At 38.8% G+C, this 22,873-nt stretch overlaps 1 protein-coding gene across 1 annotated transcript in view; it reads left to right on the plus strand.

Annotated features, from left to right (window-relative positions):
- The first annotated feature begins 699 nt into the window (after nucleotides 1-699).
- Nucleotides 700-22,873, plus strand: part of LOC134540942 (centrosomal protein of 135 kDa-like) — a 72,883-nt gene continuing 50,709 nt past the window's right edge. Inside the window, exons 1-10 of the mRNA XM_063384027.1 lie at nucleotides 700-759; nucleotides 2,725-2,863; nucleotides 5,079-5,293; nucleotides 6,551-6,754; nucleotides 9,524-9,701; nucleotides 10,120-10,265; nucleotides 12,834-13,029; nucleotides 16,591-16,727; nucleotides 19,700-19,795; nucleotides 21,822-21,971. Of these exons, the coding sequence (XP_063240097.1) occupies nucleotides 700-759; nucleotides 2,725-2,863; nucleotides 5,079-5,293; nucleotides 6,551-6,754; nucleotides 9,524-9,701; nucleotides 10,120-10,265; nucleotides 12,834-13,029; nucleotides 16,591-16,727; nucleotides 19,700-19,795; nucleotides 21,822-21,971 (1,521 nt within the window). The remainder of the gene's footprint in view (nucleotides 760-2,724; nucleotides 2,864-5,078; nucleotides 5,294-6,550; nucleotides 6,755-9,523; nucleotides 9,702-10,119; nucleotides 10,266-12,833; nucleotides 13,030-16,590; nucleotides 16,728-19,699; nucleotides 19,796-21,821; nucleotides 21,972-22,873) is intronic.

Here is a 22,873-nt window from a genome sequence, read left to right on the forward strand (position 1 = left end):
TATAAGGATGTGACGCAAAGATGTTTGGAAGTAAGAATACAATGCAAGTGTACTCTTTATTAGTTTTGTTGCTCCTGGTCTTGTTGGTGTTAATGAACCAAAGCACTGAATGTGAAGAATGGTTTGGTTTCCAGCAGGGGCAATCCAGGTTCTGTTCCTGGGAGAGTTAAAGCTTGAATTTTTTTCAAGGCGGAAACGTGGCAAAAGTTATCCCATGGTATTTTTGATCGATTTTTGTAAAAAAAAAATATATTTACACTTGGGCTTTCACCCGGGGGCAAGGAGTCCTACCCCTTTCTATCAATCCCTGTCTCTTAGTCTCTCACAGATCCCTTTCATCTCTCACCCCAAGCGTTCCATCCTGCAGCCCATTCCACTCCCTCCCTGTCCTTGCGAGAAAGCCTTGCGTTCCTCTTTCCGTTCACCTCAGCACCCTCTGGAGCTTCCACCCGTGTCCCACCTCTGTGTACCGTAGTTCCCAGCTGTCCCCAGCCCCCCCTCTCCCTGTATGATTTTGAACAGCCTCACTAACCTCTCCACCCTTCTCTAGCCCTGCCATGCGTCCTGCCCCCAACTCCTGGATCGTTTCCGTCACACCGTGCATTTTCCCCGCCTCGCTGCTCTACGCTGCACCTTCTTCCAGTCACCAGGCCGAGGTCCCAGGTCACAGCTGCATGCTCCGTCACTGGTCTGACCAACATGGTGCGTGATTTCTCCCGCGCCCTCGTGGGGTCCTCGGGTTATCTCGTTCCCCCCTACGTGAGGTAAACAATCCCAGTATTTACCAGAGGCGATTTCGTGGAAACCGTGGGAAACCGAAAATTAAGATCACTGAATATCTGAATTTTTGATTTCAGGATTTTCGGTCCGGTATGTTTTCACTGGGCCCCTGTCTTTTTTTTTTGTCCTTCCATTTTTACAATGAAAGTGTTATCACACAATGATATCTCACACGTCAAAATATCTCGGTTATTTGCTAGCAGTGCAAGTAAAACAAATACAGATACTTATATAGTCTTTATAGACAACAATAAATACAAATATACAAAGATAAAGGTATAAAAATAAAAAAGATACAAATATAGCCTTACAGACAATGCATGAAAATACAACAGTATTACAGATGTAGGTACCTAATCAGAGATTGTACGAGACATATATTCTGATTACTAAAGCTTTCAAACATTAAGCTACAATTGAAAGGAAAAAAATTGTTTTCAATTTACAAGCTCGGAATACAGGAATAGTCAGTGTTGGCCTGTACCTAGATGTACAGTGTTTTTCTTAATGATTCAATCAATTTGATAACTGCATGAAAACTAGAATGTGTATAATGTGTGTTAGGCCGGGTTCACAATAAAAAAAAAAAAAACAGCGAGTGCACACCAGACCATGCGCACGAATTGTGCGAAATGGGTTCACAATAGAAATCTTACTGTTAGTTTCAGCCAATGAAACATCTGTTGGTAAGGCTAGTAAACAACTATATTAACTACCGAATGTTTATCCCAGGACATCTGACTAGAAATTTGTGAACACAGTTGCTTAACATATAAATTAATTTGGGCATGTAACATTTTCAGTTAACCATTCTAACCATGAAAAAATTTTAATTTTTTATTTAAGTTGTTTGCTAGTGACTTTTTTTAAAACTAATAGCATTAATTAATTTTTAAAGCAATAATAATGCATAATATCTAGACAATTTCTTGGCAGAATATCATTGAGAAAAATTAAACAGTTGTCTAGTCTCGCCAAAATGGCTTCCTACTCTGCTGTCACTGGCTGTTGCGCCATGCGTCCGTAACGGAAATAAAATATATTCGTTTGACATCCACATGTACAGTCTATTTCACGACAAGAGGCAGTGGTGCGGCACTCTGCGGCCTGGGACTCCTCGCAGGGTCCTTGGTTCGATGCTCGGCTCTGACACACGGACCAACGAGGCCCGCAGTAGCTGTGGCGGCAATACACTGTGTCGCGGTGTTGTCTGATCAAGCAAACAGTCTGAGCAATATATTCAGTTTTCTTCTATGCGGACGACCTGTCTCCCGTGCACACGATCGTCCTGTCCGCTGTCGCCAAACCAGTTTGGAAAACATGGCGGTCAAATCTTGTGCGCTTGTCCTACTGTTCCTGTTGTTTCTTGACGTGACAACGTCTAATAAATCGATGAATGCCGGCTGCGCGCACGAAAAAGTATCCCGTAAAGCACATTGTCCCGTTACGCTCATTGTACGCTTGCGCCGCATCTATCTCTCTTCCACTCGATTGGAACAACCATCGATTTTACTTTTTCGAGGCACATTAAACTTGAAACACTCCCATTCGTTTCCTGCTTTTTCCTATCATCGTCCTATCCTTAACAGAATAACACAGATTGGTAGAAGTTAAATAGCAAACATGCATAAAAGTTATAGTTAATATGATCTGTTCGTTAAAGTAATAAACATATTTGAATTACTGAGTGCAAATAAAGGTAAATTTATCAATTTAATTGTAGATTTCATTTCACTCATTCTTTGTATCCATACAAAATAGTGATAATTCAATAAAAATGATTCAATTTTATTCATAAAAGTATGCAATCATTTCATCGAAGTTTTGTTATGACGTCATGTTAAACTATCGTCCGTAAACTGACTTTACAGACAACCAATTTTTTTTTTTTGATGTTCAAATGTGCATGTGTGTGTGTGTGTGGTGTGTGCGTTCACCTGGAAGGAATTGTTCCAGTCGCAGAAGGACTTTGACCTGGGCGTGGAGCCGTATCGGCAGGACAACGCGCAGCTCATACAAGAGTGCAACCAGCTGCACATGAAGCTCATGTGTGTGCAAGAAGACGGAGAGAGGAACGTCAGGGGTGAGGAGTTTTGTGATCGGTAGAGACTGGAAAAATTCCCGCTTTCGACGACCTCTAGGATAGACTCCACAACCCCCTACATGCTCGGGCAAATGCCACCTGCTCATTGGCTACCACTGACTCGTGAGACCTGTCAACTGGGACGCTTGCGATTCGATACTTTTTTGGTTGAAGGTTTTCCATTGGCTCATAGTCCTTCAGATAAACTGTAAGCCAATCACAGAAGCAATATAAAGGTACATATGTTTGGATTCTAGCGTATCGTGAAATGAATCCGCAAATTTTTCCGGTCTCTAGTGATCAGTCTTACACCTGCTGCGAAATGTTAAGTGCTTAGCCTTTATTGGCACCGAAAGAAACCAAAATAACTGATAGCATCGGATAGTTTAAGTCATTCTTATAATTCTGGCATATGCCTCATGCGGAACATGCATGATGACACTAGCGCATATGCTCGTATACATGCATTTTCATGGGACATACAGCAGTTTTAAGTTTGTAGTGGGTGGTTCCTAGTTTTATTATGATCACAGTTAAAAAAAAAACATAGTGAACGGAATATTGAAAATGTGAATTTTTTAAGTGTGTGTTAAAACTCGCACCTGATAAAATGTGCAGCGTGTATTTTTGTGCAGCATTATCAACTCCCAAAAACTGTTTTAATGATTAAAAATCATTCAACTATATAAAAAAAATAGTATGTTGGTATGTGCTCCTCTGAGTTTTTTTTTTTTTTTCATGGAGAATGTTTTTATGCTATTCATTTTGCTGTAACTCGCTGCTATATGGCACTGCTGCGCATCAGCTAATCACCATTCAACCGATCGCCGTGGAAAATTGACGTTCAAATTAAGAAGACAATTGCTGTCTACATCTGATTTTGAAAAAAAAAGTTCCCTGCACCCTGTTAAGCCCAGGCAACGCCGGGTACCGCAGCTAGTATTATTATACAGTAGGGAGGATTGATTGAGTTGTTTATTATCGAATTGAAAAATTTTGAGTTTCATATTTTATATTTTTATGTATTTTATAATTAAGTTGGTCGACTGGGTATTTATGAAAAACCTTTGCGTTAAATACCTTTCCCGATTTGTTTTTTTTTTGCCCGTATGTCAAAATTTTAAGCATCTGCAGCAATTTCAGGGTGTTACCAACTCACCAGTCCTTACTGAAACTCAAACAAACTAAATGAAAGTGTGAGCCATTGGCTGCAAGTGTGCCAATGTTAACGTTACCGTAGGTGAGACACGCTGTTTGTGTGGAACTTCTTTTTTTTTTACCTCTTTCATGAGAAATAATATGTGAAATTATACCAAACCCGGGTAGAATTAGAATATATACTTCTGGGTGTCCAAAAAATCAAAATAAATGTTGATATAAAATGGGATCTCCCCCTCTTGATGGATCAAAAAATTATGTATTTATATTACGATCTGTTAAGAATATGGTAATTGCTCCTGCTGATACTGGTAATGATAATAGTAATAAAATAGCTGTAATTGATTCTATGTAGATGTCGAAAGAGTGCCAGGGGTTGTTTCCCGGGAGTCACTTGCGCTGGGGGCAGTACACCCTGTACATGGTCCCTACCCGGTGGTTCGCCGTCGTGTCGCGGGTACCCCTGAGACTGGGGACAAGCGCCTACGCTATCAGCCGCCAGGCACGGTAGCGACACCCGCGAAGGACCGACGAGGCGTGGTGAGCGCGCACGTCAGCTGGCGTGTTCCGAGCTCGCGTTCCAGCCGCCGTGGCAAGGAATTGCGTCCCAGGACGCCCCCTGTCCGTGGTCGTAAAAACCAGGGGCGCGTCGGCACGGCCTGTGCGAGGTGGGGCGTCTGTATTCCAGTGGACAGACCGCTCGCTTCCCACCGGGGATATCTGGCGAGGCTTACGCTCCCTGTTAGCCGGTGGATTCTCTCGTCTCACTCACCGCTCGTGCGTCGGTAACGTACCGTGCTTAAAGTTATACTTCTTTAGGCGCATTTAAAAAAAAAATTATGAGGGTGGGTATTTGCGATCCGCATGCACCATGCAACAAAAATAACGCTACATACAAATAAAAAATTATGTACAGTAGAGCCCTGTTGTAATGTTCCTGCTTATGATGTTTTCTTGCTTATTTCGTCATATTTTTTTTAAGTCACCACATTTTCCCCACAAGGTCAATGTGCTGTACGCGAGTGAGTGTGAGTGCGTGCGCGTGTGCGTGTGGCAGAGCTGAAGAAGAAGGTGCGACGGCTGGAGAGCGAGAACCGGGACCTGGTGTTCGTCAACTCGCAGTGCCTGGCGCGGATCAGCCGCCTGGAGCTGGAGTGCATCGAGAAGAGCAGCGGCCTGCTGCAGTTGAAGGGGCCTGCCCCCGGTGAGCCGCCCCCCCCCCCCCTGCAGCTTCCGCCCGGCCCCGGGCCCCCCGCCCGGACACTCTCGCTCGTGTGTCGCTTACACCTTTGAATATATATACTGTGTAGAAGTCGCCAGCCCAGGTTAAAATTTCTAATACGGTTTCGAGGTAGTTGGTTGATTCACCGCCGCAATCGCCACCATCTCTAGGGCATCGACTTGTAGTGGTCCCTAGCGGACAAGTGTCGAACTCTTCAAACACCCCTTCCCCCCTCACGTTGAACGACCTCGAGCTGCAGTGAATGATGGTTGGGGGGGTGCAGGGGGGAATGACAGCTGGCGACAGTGCTGCGCTCTAACGTGTAAGACGATACAGGGCGTTACGGCAGCGCACTGCAGCGGTGAAGTTCCCAAGCTACTCGTCGTGCGCTCCTGAAAGACGTAGAGTAAATCCTATCCGCTCGCGACTTCTATACAGTATATATGTATTCAAAGCTTACACTCAGTCGGGTTGAAACCGTATCACAACGTGTCTGCGTGTCACGGCAAGTCGTGTGGAAAAGTAGCGGAACTGAAGAACTGGTCACAAAAAAATGTCACGATATAAACGGTAATGGCTGTTGGAAGTCACTAACTTGCTAATTTGCATTTTTTTTTCCCCTCTCACTTAACTTAATAATTGCATGTTAAGTATAAATAGTTTGAGACCGTCCATTTAAATCAGTTGAAAATTATCACTGAAAAATTTTTAACTATTCCAAAAAAATTTGGTGTGTTCATGTGAATAGCAGACATATTCCGTAACATGTTTTATTTCGCATATATTATTTATAAAAATGGTCCTGTGATATAAAAAAAAACTTTATTAAAAGATGCAGAAAAAAAACTCTGAATTGGGTTCATTAGTTATTTGCAGACATTCTGTGTTGAGAAAAGTATTTTTTTTTTAATTGACTCATCGCAGTGTGGAAGTGTGTCTGATGCAGGGGCGTAGCCAGGGGGGGGGATTATAGGGGTTCAACCCCCCCCCCCCCCATTTTAGCGCCAAATCTTTAATTAATTTCTTATTCATCACTCAAATTTCATATTAAAATTAATAAAAAAAATTTTACCATTACAATATTTAAATTTAAGTATCGAAAACTGCTAAAATAGCACTGTTTTACACCTTAAAATCCAAATTTTCCAGAGGGAGGACCCCGCTTTAATACGGGGGGGCCCATGCTTCTTAACACCCCCCATACACAAATCCTGGCTACGCCACTCATCTAATGCACGGCTCCCGGAAATGCACGCTCGCTCGTGAACCAGGAACCAGGGGGGTTTGTTGTTGCGTGTGTCGCGCAGGCAGGAGGAAGAAAGAGGCGGGCCGGCCGAAGAGCGGCTGCCCCGAGCGCGCCCAGCCGTGCCACGGGCAAGAGGACGCTCACGAGCCGCGGGGGGGAGAGCGAGGGCACGGACCGGCGGGTGCAGTCGCTGACACGGCTGCTGAACCGCGCGGAGGACGAGTGCCAGCAGCACGCCGACCTCGTCAGCTCCCTCAAACTGCAGGTGCGCGCGCAGTCGGTTGGTCGGGTGACCGTTCATTTTTTTTTTTTTTTGACGTGACGACGTCTTGTAAATCTATGAACGCCGGCTGCACGCACGAAAAAAATCGTCACGTTCCGCCCGAGCCAAGCGTGCGAGAACCGGCCGAATCGCCGTGCGAGAAAAATCTTCCATAATATCATATAGGTTAAGGCGGGCTGTTTTAACTAATCGTTCGTGATTATATTTAAACAATTATTTAAATGAAATTTTCAAAAAACTTGTAAATAATATTTGAAAATTAAAAAGTATGCAATTATTCATCAGTTTTTCTTGACGTTATCACGCGAAATTATCGTCTGTAAACCGACTTCACAGACCAAACCGGCCCCTCCCCCCCCCTCTTTTTTTTACAATGACGCGGATCTTATGCATACACGTTAATCACGTGTACCCTATTTTCGTGAGCGTCTGGCAAGAATTTTATGCCAGTTGAAAAGCTTAAAGCTGCTACTCATTTTACTTGTTGGTACCTGAGCCGCTGTTGCACGGAGTATACACGCGTGGTGGAACTTATGCCACTGTTGCTTAAAGGAGGACAGAGAAGAGCTAATTTTGGAACAAAAATCTTGTATCCACGCTTTCAACTGTGATGTGCTTTATTTTTTTTTATACAGCCACTTTTTCTATCTTGCTAAATGTTTAAGTAAGATAGTTAAAACTGTTCGTCTCTCTTTTGTTTGTCAAGCTTCTGGTCAAAAAAACTCTGGCCCTAAACCTTATTAAGGTGCAAATCTAGTTTCAAATACTCATCACTGAAACGTTGTGTCGTACAATATGGAAACTATGGCAATAGTGTATGTACAGGGGCGTCTGTGTGTACAGGCACAGAAAAGGCTAGTCAAACCTGAACTTTTATGTCTGAGTGAATAATTTTGGCAGCTATGATAGTCGTGTTTGTTTGATTTCTTAATTCGGTAACTGGTTTTTCAGCCTATAAGATAAGCTGTACACGACTAGTGTTCTATCGTGGTTTTGGAGTTTATTTTTTTGTTAAATTTGTACACTCGGATGTGGTAATGTTCCTGCCTGTAGAAAAAAAATTTATAAAACAGCGATGCTCTTTTTCTTTTTTTTTTTTTTCATTTATCATTAAAATTTAAATGTCTTCACATTTTGTACTGCGCTACTATGTTAGCAAATGTAATTTAATTTATAACGGACAGGCAAGTTGGGTGAGTGTAGACAGAATTACTAAGCATCCCAATTGCTTTTACCTTTTATTTCATTCATGTGCAGTGTGAAACAGGCAGAACTAGTAACGAAATGTAAATATATTGTGCTTCCATAGTATTATACGTTTCCCCAACATTTTAATACAAGGCTAAGGTACAAAATATTATTCTGTATTCTATAAAACAGAAGTAGTACCAAAATATGTGTTAATACACCAATATGCAAGTTACTAATATGTTGTGTAACATTAATACAAGCATTATATAAAAACCTTATCTAATGGTCCATAGTTTATCCTGCAATAGCAAACACCCAAAATTTGGTAAATAGGTATAATTAATTTTTTGTAATTTTCTTTAATGATTATGAATTTATAAATTTATTTGATCTAAAAATCATTGTAATCTTATCTGTTTGATCTTGCATCCATAGTAATTGTAATGCAGGTATGTACTTTATTTTAAAATGTTTTCTCTTTTGCTGTTGTTATTGTTTGCATTAAATTTGCTGCATAAACTTTTCTCATTGTTAAAATAACACTAATATTTTGTCAGGCAAGTACAGTAAAACTTTTTATCTTTTAGTATGCTAAATAGAAAGGCATGTCTATTAAAAATAAAACCATAAAACATCATATTATGTTTTGAATAAGATGAAATTTTAGTTTCAAATGTCCTTAAAACAATAGAACCAATTTACCAAGTTCCCAAGTGAATTTTTTTTTTAGTTAATTTAATTTTTTTTTTTTCACTGCCCTTAATGTACTTCACACTTGGTTTGACACTTTTAAGAGGTTTTGATCTGTATTGTCATTGGACTTCTGAGGAACTTAAACCAACATGGATCCTGAGCAGAAAAATGTTTGGAAATAACTAGGGAAAAGATTATACTGTGAATTGCGATAAAACAGAAATAACACCTAAACACAGAATAACACTGAAATGCAAGTAATATCATGGTGTGGCATTTAACATAAAGGTAATTAAAATCATTAAAAAAACTTATTATTTAATGTTTTTAAATGCAAAGAATTTCATTTCTGGAATAAAAATTGTATCAAAGTGCATGGATCAGACCAAATAATTTGTTTTTATTGTGCATCGCTTATTGAATCACTTTTAAACCACAAATACAGTAGTCACTAATTATTTTTCATTGTTCCGAATGCATCTGTTTTACATAAATTTATTACAAATTTATTTTATTGTAAAAATGCAGCATATAAATTTAACCACTATTTTGGTGCAGTAAGTATTACAAAACAGCTTTTATAAAAATAAAAACATTAACATTTAAATATTCTGATTTAAAAAAGATTGATGACTAAAAATAAGGCCATTAAGTTTTGTCTCTAGCAATAACTGAGATATTGTCTTGTATCCAGCAGTAACTTAGGTGCTGTCTTGTCTCTAGCAATAACTGAGATATTGTCTTGTCTCTAGCAGTAACTTAGGTACTGTCTTGTCTCTGACAATAACTGAGGTACCGTCTTGTCACGAGCAGTACCTGAGGTACTGTCTTGTCACTAGCAGTAACTGAGGCAGTGTCTGGTTGCAGATCGATGCGAGGGACTCGGAGATAGAGCGCCTGCTGGGCTTGCTGGAGGGCGGACGGCCGCTGAGGGCCATCTGCAAGGACTACCGCCGCTGCGAGCAGGACAACAGGGTGCGAGGTCTCGAGGAAGAGCTGAGAGCCGCCGAGGAGAAGAACAGGAGGCTGGAAGACAAACTGAAAGGTTTGATTGCATTTTCTTAAAGTTATACTTCTTTAGGCGCATTATAAAAAATAATGATGAGGGTGAATATTTGCGATGCGCATGCACCATGCAACAAAAATAATGCTACATACAAATAAAAAATTATGTACAGTAGAGCCCTGTTATAATGTTCCTGCTTGTAAGGTTTTTCTTGCTTATTTCATCTTATTTTTTAAGTCACCACATTTTCTCTATAAGGACAATGTATTTATTTCCTGCATACCGTATTTACCTGCAGAAGGGTTGCCCCTTAGTATGGGTGGCACCTTTAATTTTGGGCCAAAAAATTTAACATTTTCACTGGAAGGGTGCCCCCGGCGCAGAGGCGATGCAGCCTGGTGTCGGTGGAGGTGTGTGGTGTGTGAGCGGGGGAGGGGGTGGGTGTGGCGTGCCCCAGAGACCACGGCCAGCCTGCACGAGGCGATGTCGCGCGCCATGGCGCTGGCGGACCGCGGCCGGGAGCTGCAGGAGCGGCTGCACGGACGCGGCGCGGCGGAGGGGCCCATCGCCTCCGAGACCGCCGGCAGCCTCGTCGACGCGCAGGTATCCCGGCTCGCCAGTCTCGTGCATAGCGTGTTCTGTCTCTCCGGGTTCCCCGTCACCGCAGCCAACATTTAGTGATGTGTCAGAAAAAATATGGATCAAAACTCGTACCGGTCAAATTACTTATACGTTTTTTTAACAGAGCTGATACACACACACACACACATATATGCATGTATGTACACACACACACACACACACACACACACACACACACACACATATATATATATATATATATATATATATATATATATATATATATATATATATATATATATATATATATATAATAATCACAATGCAAGTCTTCAGAAATTCGATATTTTGTAAGTAATGAGTCAGTATGTATTATTTTTATTAAATTTAAGTTAATTTGTTTAAACTACTAGGAAATAATGTAATGAAATTTATCAGATATTTTGATGATTGTGAATAACAATGTTATGGATGTTATGGTCCATTTTTTAAATTTTATGTTCTTGTTGGTTACTTACCATTTATTGCATTTCCTTGGCAGTGTTGGAAAAGGCAGACAGGTAACGAAACTCAAAATTCTTGTTCACATAGGACAGGGCAGGGCTCTAGATAACTGATTCCCTTGGTATTTAAACACCTTTTGATGAAACTGATACTTTTTATTCTTATGCACAACTAAAAAATAATGGATAGGGACCAGATTTGATAATTGGATGCTGTAAAACCGAACTGTACTTAATTCATTACACCTTGTAACACTTGAATGCAAGTCTTGTTGCATGCCACAAATGTATGTTTTAAATTATGAGTTTCAGTGAATATCATGAGGTTTCGTACCAAAATGAATAAACCGAAACAATAAGCTAAAGATTTACTCTTGTGCTATAATGAATCTCTCACTAACTTATTTTTACTTTCCTGATGTTGGTTACCATTTATTGCATTTCCTTGCAGTGTTGCAATAGGCAGACAGGTAACGAAACTTAAAAAATCTTGCTCAGATAGTACAGGGAAGGGCTCTAGACAACTGCTTTCCCTTGGCATTTAAACACCTTTTGATGAAACTGATCCTTTTTATTCTGATGAACAGCGAAAATATAATGGATTGGAACCAGATTTGATGAATGTATGCTATAAAGTATTACACCTTGTAACACTTGACATGCAAGTTATGCATAGGTGGCATTTAAACAAGACTTGTTTCATATCACAAATATATCTTTTAAATTATGCATTTCAATGAGCATCATGACAAATAGAAAAACAGATTTACTCTTGTGCTATAGTAAATCTCTCGTTAAGTCATTTTTTTTTTACTTTCCTGATGTTGGCACTTGAGTCACATGGGAGCCACACCGGTTGGGGTCACGCTCGTCCCAAGGCGATCAGGGTTATTCTCTCGACTGGGTCGAAACCTAGATGCTCTGCGAGTCGGAAACATGACGGATGTGCTCTGGGTGCTCCCGTTTATAGGGATGTGCGAGTACCCGATATTTTCGGGTACGGTTCGAATCCACAATTACCCGAACCCGGAATCGTTGTACGTACATGGATTCAAACAGTATTACGAATATTCACAAAAGTTATAAATTAATTTAGTACGGCTCAAGAATACTAGCAGTGAAAAATAAAATTAGGCTACTATTACGTAAGTATTTATAATATGATGTATCAAAGAAAGATATGTAAATTAAATAATTAACACAGTGACATTAAAAGAATTTCGAGATTTCGGTATAGCAAACTATAAACTAAAAACAATTACATACCTCCAAGGAAAAAAAATCTTGGCTATTTGTTGGAGAAAAAATGGTTTCGTTTGCTGAAACGTTTATAAAACAGAGATTTCCCTGCGGCATGCAGTTTATTACGATTGAGTTGGAGAATCGAATATGTTTTGGTTTTCATATTTCTAAGTGTTTATTATTAATTTAAGTTTACATAATTATAAACATCTCAATCTCAGTGAAATAAATAATTGCCAGTAGTTACAGTTAGAAAAAAAAGAGAGAACACACACATTATTTTTCAAATTGATCAGTTATTTTTTAATTATTCCGTGCTTAGTATTCGGAATCGGATTCACGTCTCAGATATTGCCAGGGATTCGAATCGGATTCGAACCGAACTGAAAATCAATAATGCCTCCGTCCAATAAAGTTGCCGTAATGCCCGATGATGCAACGGCCAATGCGATGCCATTATTTTGATCGTATTTCGGCGATAATTATCGAAATAAGGATTGTTTTTTTCCAGTTCCACCTGGTGCATCCAAAAAAAAAAGAACCCACCCTTGTCCTGCTGAAACTGCGAGCATAATGCGGTCGTAAATGGTTCTTTGTTCCTCGTTCATTAGTAGTGGGACATTGCGAGTAACAATCGCCGCCATTCCTACAGTGTCGTCGTACCGCAGTTCACGATCCATTTCAGCGTTCATTAAATCAGACGCAGTTCGATTTGGCGAATTCATGCCGAAATGACTGACCGTTCACCCGGTCGGTCGGTCGGTCGTCTCGTCAGTGCCCCGGTCTCGCGGGAGCGCCGTCGTCTCCGCCTGACCGTGTCTCGCGCGTGTGGTGTCGACCCCAGGACCGGCTGAAGGCGTGCGAGGAGCGCGCGGAGACGCTGGAGCGGGAACTGGCGGCGGCGCGGCAGAAGGGCCGGCAGCTGGAGTCCCAGGCGGAGGCGGAGCGGGGCGACAGGCGGTGGCTGGAGTCCCAGGTCGAGGCGGCCGCCAAGGAGAAGCGCAGGCTGCTCGACCGCTTGGACGAGCTGCACGTCGTGGGTCAGTGGCGCCCGATCCCTGCTCGATGCGTTACCGTGGCAGTTCCGTACCCGGCGCTCGATCCCTGCACGTCGCCGCTTCCCGTTGCAGTTCCGTACTCGTATCGTCATTTATAACTTTCTTTACCATGTTTTATTCCACAATCGTCGCACATTTAATGCCAAAATAAAGTTTGAAAAGTAGGGGTGCTGATTTTTATGAGAATTTTTTTTTTTAAGGTTAGGATTTTCATAACGAAATATGTTGCAAATCAAGTACATTTAATAAAAAAAATAGAGTTTTCACAGCGAAATAATTAAAGTTAGTTACTGAAAAAAAATTTATTAAAAAGAAATAAAAATCTATGAAAATGCATCTGTTGTCATTCACAAGTCATTTTATCATTGTAACCTGCAAGAAAGAAAACAATTTTTTTTTTTGATTAAGCAATAAGTAGTTTAAAATAAAACACCATACTGGTAAATTAAATGATTTAAGTCATCAGAATGACTCGGCATCGGTTGCCTATTTCCGTACTTAAACAGTTACTTTCGCCGAGGTTGTTGTCAGAATCGTCGCCGTCACGCTGCCAGATGTCATCATCTTCACTTTCGTCGATGGCGTTTGAGATACACAAAGCGTTTGTAATCTAACAGCGGGACCAAAAACATCACGCTACTGTAATGCAGTGGCCGGACCAAAAACATCATGTGACTTTTATGCGCAAATAGTTTTTATTCCCCGATTTGGATGCCCTATAATAACAGTGCGACGATTATGCGAGTGCGACGATTATGCAATAAAGCACGGTATTTATCCCAATTTTTGGAATGTCAAGGCATAAATCATACCTCCCAGACCGTCTGTACCTGGTGGCAACCACATAATGACTAACAGACCCTAGTCTGTAAGAGCTGTGAGGAAATAATTTATTATTTAATTTAAATTAACGACTAACAGTAACAGCGAATAAAAGTTTTGTAGATATTTTGTAAATATTGACATGGTATTTTTTGTATTAGTTTTGGACATAATCATTAATATTACTTTTCAGCTTAGAACCAAAAAATAATTTGGTAGGCAAAGGAAAATACCTTATCTTTGGTATGGCGTATGGGTCTTCTTTTGCTCTTAATACTTTGACGTAGCGATTTTTTCTGTTCTGTCAGGAACACTACATGTTTTCATTTTTATTATTATACTAGCTGCAGTACCCGGCGTTGCCCGGGCTGAACACAGGGTGAGGGGGACCTTTTTCGAAATCAGATGTAGACAGTAAGTATTGTCTTCTTAATTTTATGTCAAGTGTGCAAAATAATTTATATCACTTTCAGATCCCGAAAGACGTTCTGCCAGTGTATAGTTATGTACCAGTATACGTATATCTTATAATTGGTGGTCTGTAGCAGTATAAAAAAAAGCTGAAAAATAAGAGATTACTAGTATTGAAAAGATTCCATTATCTAGCTAATGCTTGGCATGCATTGCAATGCCTCATTCAGTTTTGTTTTGTACTATGTTTGAAGTAGTTACACATATACAAATAATCTATCTATCTCTGTAAAATATATTTATCTCTATCTACATCTATATATCTATGTATATCTGGGTCTCTATTTATCTCTCGAAAGAGAACAGATATTCGAAATTTTCGGAATTTTGGGAATTTATCCCTAGAGGAGGGAGTATGTTGAAGACCCTGAATGGCTCGGAAACACTCAAAATCTAAAGAGAATAAATTTTTGACATTTTTGAAACTTCGAAATTTAGGGCTTTGACTCCTTGTGGGGGGAGGTTAGTTTGAGGACCCCGAATGGCTAGGAAACACTCCAAATTGAAAAACGTATATTTTTAAAATAATTTGAAATATTTTCGAAATTTTGGGTTTTTGCATTTTCCTCCCCTTCCCCCCCCCCCCCCCCCCTCACTCTATTTTGATGGAGAAGACGTCTTTGGGTAAATTTTCCACCATGCCCCGGACACTTAAGTCATAATGGCTTAATTTTAATACAATTACCTCCAATTTTTCAAAATTTTTGGGGCTTCATTTTTATGGAGGGGGGGGGGGGGGGGGGGGGAGGGGGTGTGGAGGTTCTGGACCTCGAATGATTCGGAACACTCCATCTCGAAAAAAATAGATATTTGAAATTCCTGAAATTTTCGAAATTTTGGGTCTTTGTCCCCAGAGGGGGAGAGGTGATTTGAGGACCCTGAATGGCTGGGAAACACTAAAAATTAAAAGAGAATGATTTTTTTAAATTTTTTAAATTTTTGGGCTTTGAACCCTGAGGGGGTATGGGGGGGGGGGGGGGGTGGGGGGGGTTGATGTTGAGGACCCCCGAATTGGCTCGTAAACACTCCAAATCTAAAAAAAAAATTTTTTCGAAATTTTGGGAAATTTTTTCAATTATTGGGTCTTTGACCCCTTGTGGATGGAGGGCAGTTTGAGGACCCCCGAATGGCTAGGAAACACTCCAAATAGTAAAAAAAAAGTATACTTATATTTAAGAAATTTTTAGAAATTTTGGGGTTTTGCATTCTCCCCCCCCCCCCCCCCCCCCCCCTCCCTCCATCAAATTTTTATGGGGAAGTCGACTTTGGGTAAAAGTTCCACCATGCCCCGGACACTTTAGTTCGTAATGACTTAATTTTAATACAATTTCCTCCAATTTTTCGAAATTTTGATGCTTTCACTTTTGAGGAACCGAGGGGGAGGGGGGGGTGGAGGTTCAGGACCTCGAATGTTTCGAAATCACTCCATCTCAAAAGAATATACATTTGAAATTCCTGAAATTTTTGAAATTTTTGGGCTTTGTTCCCAGAGGTGGGCGTGGGGTTCGAGAACCCTGAATGGCTCGAAAACCACTTAAAATCGAAAGAGAAATATTTTTAAAAATTTTAAGAACTGTCGAAATTTTTGGGGCTTTGACCTCTGGGGGGGGGGGGGGGGGGGGTGATGTTGAGGACCCCGAATGAGTCTTTGGTCTCGGCAGCCCTAAGAGACGCTTGACGCTCAGCAGATAAATTATAAACACTAAACCAAACTCCTTGCAAAAATGTAAGTAGATACTGTAAAAAAATAACAATATTGACAATTAGAAAAAAAATTAGTAGGCCCTACCAACCTATGAATGCAGAGCTTTAATTTTTCTTACTCTCTACTCAATTCCTTACAATAGCAAAACGTAACGTAATGGCTTGAAAGCTATTACTCGGCTGACATAGAGGAATGACACTTAACAGTTTGTATATCTATGACACACATTACATAAAATTAAAATACATTTTTTTAACCAGTTTAAAGATTATTTTTTTAGACAAAATATAGCCTTAGACCATCTCCAGGATATAATCTATCTCCTTGCCAAAATTCATTACGTTCCGTTCAGCCGTTCAGCCGGGAAAAGGTAACAGACAAACAGACAGACAGACAGAGTTACTTTCGCATTTATAATATTAGTATTGATGTTACAGAAGTACTGTACTGTAACATCTTTCCATTAAGTTTTGAAACCCTGCGTATAACGTGGGCGGGCGTGTGTAAATAAAAACAAAAGTTGTAACGTTGGGTTTCTTCCTCAGAGCAGGACATGCTGGAAGAGATTGGTCGGCTGAAGCAGGCCGGCCTTCAGCAGAGGCAGACAATTCTCGACCTTCAGATCCTGCTGAAGTCAGGCGGCCTCAAGGAGCAGGCCTGCCAGACCAACGGTGCCAAAAACGTAAGTTGCTCGCAAGTTAAATAATAATAAAAAAATTGGTTGTCTGTAAAGTCGGTTTACGGACGATAGTTTAACGTGACGTCATAACAAAACATTAATGAAATGATTACATACTTTTATGAATAAAATTGAATCATTTTTATTGAATTATCACTATTTTGAATGGATACAAAGAAGGAGTGAAATGAAATCTACAATTTAATTGATAAATTTACTTTTATTTGCACTCATTAATTCAAATATGTTTATTACTTTACCGAAGAGATTATTTTAACTATAACTTTTATACGTGTTTGCTATTTAACTTCTTCCAATCTGTGTTATTCTGTTAAGGATAGGACGATGATATGAAAAGTAGGAAACGAATGGGAGTGTTTCAAGGATGATGTGAAGGAAAATGGCTTACCCAACACCAAGAGGCAGTCAAAAATAATATATTTGCGCCACGGACTCTGCAGCAATGCTATGAGGAACGGGTTAGATAAGAGCAATGAAAATGTTACATTGAAATTCATGAAAACAGAATTACGCCACGGACTCTGTCGTAATGCTAGGAGGTTGTTTAGCAAAGAGCAATATAACATGAGCGTAACGGGACACAGCGAAATGGGACAATGTGCTTAACGGGACACTTTTTCATGCGTGCAGCCGGTGTTCATCGATTTATTAGACATCACGTTAAAAAAAAATTGCAATGGAGTTTTAAGAAATGGTGTGTGAAAATAATTATGCATGCCTGGCTCATGGTTATTTGTTTTATGAACTTCTTTTTTTTTTCCTTCCAGATTATTGTCATCATGGTAAACGATTGCAGTAGCTGCAGTTTTAAAATAAATTTTTAAAATGTGATTTGACACTTAAAAAACTGAAGGTTTTTTTTTTAAACACACAAAATTACTTTGAGGATACATGTTAAATGATGCTAGAATTATTTTTCTCGTGTTTTTATTGCTCTGGCGAGAGTGAAGATAACAGACAGCCGCGCTGACAAGTAACACTGCACAGTATTGGCCTGAATATAAGTGTGCAAGTTTTCCCAAACTTTCTTTTCTGTTAGCGTCGAAGACCTTGAAAAAAAAAATTTTGATTTCCCCAATACAGAATGTGCTGTGTAGTGTGTATTTTACAACACATTCATGATAACGTGATAAGTGAAACTCGATAATGAATTCTAATTCAGTATCTTATATTTTCATTCATTTCACAGTTGTAGTGGTCATGTAAGTTGTAGACAAAGGAAGTTATGATTTCTTTTCATCTATGAACTATGCCTAATACATGTTTTTGATACTTTTAATTAAATATCAATTTGATATTTGCTTTGATAGTGAGCAAATTGTTATACTTTATTATTTGTGGTATTGTATTAGTATCATTTTCACTGGAAATTTAACTTAACTAGTCTAATGTTATCTTTTTTCATGTTTTTTTTTTATGTTCTTTAACTACAGAAAATTATGTCGCTTATGTTCGGGTCTGTATGTTGCTATCGCAATCATTCGAATCACTTGCTGTTCAAGAGTTCTGTCACGTTCAGGACGTTTAGAAATTATACAAATATTATAGATTAGAAACTTGCATTTTCCTTAAGAAATTGTTGTAAAAAAGACTGTCCCCTCAAGAAAGGAACCATGTATAGAGATTCATGAAGATATTACATTTAATTTATAATATAGCGTATTCGGTTTTTCAGGACATTTATTTAATAAATGAAATCTTTTGTATTAGTTGCAAGTGTAGACATTAATCGAGACAAGATATCGATTTGTTTTTAGTACAATTTAGATTTTAAAATACAGGATTTTGGTGTTGTTTTTATTTTTATAATGGCTGTTTTGTAATACTTACTCCACCAAAATAGTAGTAAAATTTATATGCAAAATTTTTATACTAAAATAATGTGTAATAAATTGGTCTAAAACAGATACATTGAGAACAATAAAATAAAATTAGCACATTTGGGGTTTGAAAGTAATTCAATAAGAGATGCAGAATATAACAACTCAAATTAATTTTTCTGATCTATGCGCTTTGGTACGAATTTTGTCTGGAAATAATGACAGTCCTTGAATTTCAAACATTAAAAGAAACCTTTTTTTATGATTTTAATTTTTATTAAAGTTTTGGTTAAGTGCTATTTAATTTGATTATTTAACTTGCATTTCAATGCTTTATGGTGGATTAACCGGCATTTTGGTATCATACGATTTTATGACATGGTTTTATTGCAATTCACAGTATGGTCTTGTCCCTAAACATTAAATAATGTATGCAGTTATGCCATGTATTACGGATTCCCCGTAATTATTACTGATTTAGATGTCAAGTTAACGGAATCATGGAATGATTATTTTTTTTTTCCTAACCTAAATTAAAACTAAGTGTGTTTGGGAGGGGTCTGGATTAGGGACAGACTCTAAGTGCGTCTCAGGCCGAAGCCCATACGCTCTAATCATGCAGGGGTTAGCCATGCGGGAGAGGGTGCATGCATCGTGTGCTAGGAGGGGATTGGCCAGCCATGGCAGCGATTGGCGCCATGACTAACTCCCCTCACTGACTATTCTAGACTTATTTGTTGATTACGGAAGCAGAAAAATTTAATGTCTGAAATATTGTGTTTAACATTGTTTCATGCATTGAATTTTGCTCATGTAGCTCATGTATTAAGAATAATTTAAACTATTTTTATCAATTATTTAACATAAATATAAGTCCTACAACTTATTTTAGCTTATTAAATATCAGATGGTTTGCTAAACTTTATTTTTTTTTAATTATCGTTTAATTGATGAATTAGCTCGTTACTTCATAAGGTTGACACTTGATAATAGTGTAGTACTTTGGCATGAACTTTGCATCGCGTTTTTTTTTTGCATGTGTTTTATTACGTGTGTGTTTACTGATGCGTGTGCCTGGACATTGATCAGCAGTGTGTGTGTAATGTCTCTGTCACTCTCGCTCTCTCTGTGCAGGGCCCAGCCGGGAGAGGCGAGAACAATGGGCTGGAGGCAGATGCTGTACGTCTCCAGACACAAGACACTTTGCGGCAAGACGACCAGCTCAGAAGTGTGAGTGTTGCAACAACCCAGATTACAGCCTTCCTCATGCAATCCAGTAATAATAATAATAATGTGTAGGGACACCTGTATTTCGCGAATACATTTCGTGTCAAGGTATTTCACAAAATACTGTAGCTTTTCTCCTGTGGTTATTGGCTGAGGTCGGTGAGAGGTGTCGTCCCGCTCTTGACGGGGCCAATGAGAATGTGGTCACCGTACTGCTGCACCCTCGCAGTTTGCCACGACTCTTATAAAAAGCTACAGTGTTTTGTGAAATACCTTGACATGAAATGAAATCGCGAAATACAGGTGTCCCTAATAATGTGTTATAAAATTTTTGCCATTTTCAGGTTAGGCGTAAAATATTTCACCGGGTTTATTGTTTTTATTTTTAAAATTCATAAAAAAATTTCTAGTGTTTTTTTTTTATTTTATTTTTTTGCTGGCTTTTTTGTGTGGGAAGGCGTGTTGACGTGATTCTCCTTCATTTTTTCCACGACCGTGGGTTTGTTTCACACGCTAGGCGTGTGAGTCGCGGTCACGGGAGTGGGAGAGAGAGAGAGAGAGAAAATTGCTGCGTTGTAGGAACAGAAGTAAGCATTTCATGGAAGGTTTCTGTTGCCATGCGCCGTGATTGGCTGAAAATTGCGTCAGCGAGCCCAGGACACTGCCCGCACGAAGGGAAGGAAGGCTGTAAGATCGGTCATTGTCCGAGCGCCAGGCCGAGCGGTCGTTGTTCGAGTGGCGGGCCGAGCGATGGCTCAGTGTTTGATCTTTTATTTATGTACATTTAATTTTTATTTATTCTGTTCGGAATATAGTGTGATTTTTACATAAATAAATAAAACAGGTAATACATCAAACTTTGTGTATAAATTTCTTCTTTCTTCATGACCTATAACCTGTATGTTCCACTCATCACCTAATTTGAGCTAGCCGGAGGTGGTGAGTGGTGACAGTGTGCACTCAGTTTGTACAAATTTAGGATAACACGAGTACTCAAAATTTTGAGTTTTAAGTACTCGACTCGAGCCTAATTTTTAAGGACAGAAAAATTTCGGCTGGTTTACCGTTTGGTCTCGAGAAACAATAAAACACTCACGTAACATCACTAATGCAAACCTGGAGTAATATAGGATTAAGGATTATACACCTAGTAATTGTGAAGTTCGTACAAAATGGTTAGCTGATGCAAAACTGATCAAATAAAAAAAGTATTCATCATCATCACAATATAAGTACTTCAGCATGCTACGCTAATGATCTCCCGCCATTTCATTATCATTAATAATGTGGATGAATAAGTTTTGAATTTGCTAGCGATGGTGATTGATTTTACATAATCTAATACTGTATTTATGATTTTCATTTTCAGTTTGTACATATTCGCAGTATTTTAGCACATTGTCATCGTAATTTTGTTTAACATTAACTTATACTACAAACACAACAAATATAACGTCCGTGCAAGCACCATACTAAAAATTTTGTTGAGATTTCTACACTAATAACTGCTACTTAAAATGAGCTTCGAAAATCCTTTTCCACATTAGTATTATTCATACTGACACCGGGTATTATCCATTGAAAAGAAATAAACATAGAAAATACACATCTATTTTACCGTCCGCCTAGTTGAAAATTACATGAGTGAAATCACGGTTTATTAGCTAGTAAATAAATAATATTAATTTTTATAATGTATTTTTTTTTCTTCCCCCCCCCCCCCCTTCTCCCACCACTATTTTGATGATACATGTTATAAGGTTGTAGATGATTTATTGATTTTTAAAGAAGTTTGAATATTTTTCATTAACTTTAACTTGCTATATCTTATCCAAAAATTAATTAAAATATCATTAGCCTTTGCATGAGTAACATTAAAACCTTCATCATTCTTGCACCCCCAAGAGTTTCTCGAAATTAAATAGTATTGCATAATGGAATAACGAGCATAAAGTTGATGCGTGTGTTGATACTGTTGTTGCATGTGTTGATACTGTTGCGTGTGTTGATACTGTTGTTGTGTGTGCAGCTTGCGGAGGAGAGCAAGCGAGCTCTCGGCGAGCGCGAACAGCAGTTGGTGTCCCTGCAGCGGAACCTGCGGGCCTCGGAGCAAGAGAACAACTCTCTGAGGACAGAGCTCGACTCTCTCCGCAGATCAAACACGTCTCTTGCCAGTCAAGTGAGTTTGTCACGTACTTCTCAAGACACTTGCTGCATTTCTTTTTGGTCTGATAATGATAATGAGCACATATACTGTCTGTGCATGGTTGTAATAACAGACTATATTTTAATTTACTGGCTATTCTTGTAAATTTTCTTCTAACTTAGTTCAGAGGTTAGGGATATGTCACCTTTTTATTAAAAATTTGTACATCACTTACGTTAGTATTTATAAATTATTTTTTGATGATGTACATATCCAAGTATTTCAAACTTCTGTGGATAGTTGCAGTGATAGTGATAGACTGATCACATCTACAAGGAAAATGTTCGATTTTTAAATGAGGAAATCATAATTTTGTCATTTTATCATTATCATCTTGTTTTGTTATCTGAAAATTTATTGCAAAAAAATCACCATTTTGATGAAAACAAACATAAAATGTGTTATGCATTATAAATACTTTTTTATTACCATCAACTTAATTTTTTTTTGGTGGTTGATTCGACACTCCTGTTCTTATATCTACACTTCATTGCCACCATTTCAAATGTAATTTGCCAGCCTTTTTGAATAATTACCATACTTTTTTGTATCTAAAAAAAAAGATTCCTTCTTTTATAAAAACAATCAAGTATCATTCAATAAGTCAATGACTAATAAGGTGTTGAGGAATTTGATGGTTGCTATTTGCATTATAGTTTGGCAATTTTTTTTTTCTTTACCACTTATATTTTCACATCTTGGATGTTATTTTAACTCTAAAATTCAGCTACTTATTTTTTTTTGTGAATAGTGTAAATAGGACATTCTTATTTGCCAAACTTTTTGTTGTTGTTGCTAATTTGACTTACTCAGTGGCCATACTTGTCTAGTTGAATGTCATTTTACTCAATAGTACATATCAAGATATAAAATAA

This window comes from Bacillus rossius, chromosome 17, assembly GCF_032445375.1.
Source record: "Bacillus rossius redtenbacheri isolate Brsri chromosome 17, Brsri_v3, whole genome shotgun sequence".
Taxonomy (NCBI): Eukaryota; Metazoa; Arthropoda; class Insecta; order Phasmatodea; family Bacillidae; genus Bacillus; species Bacillus rossius.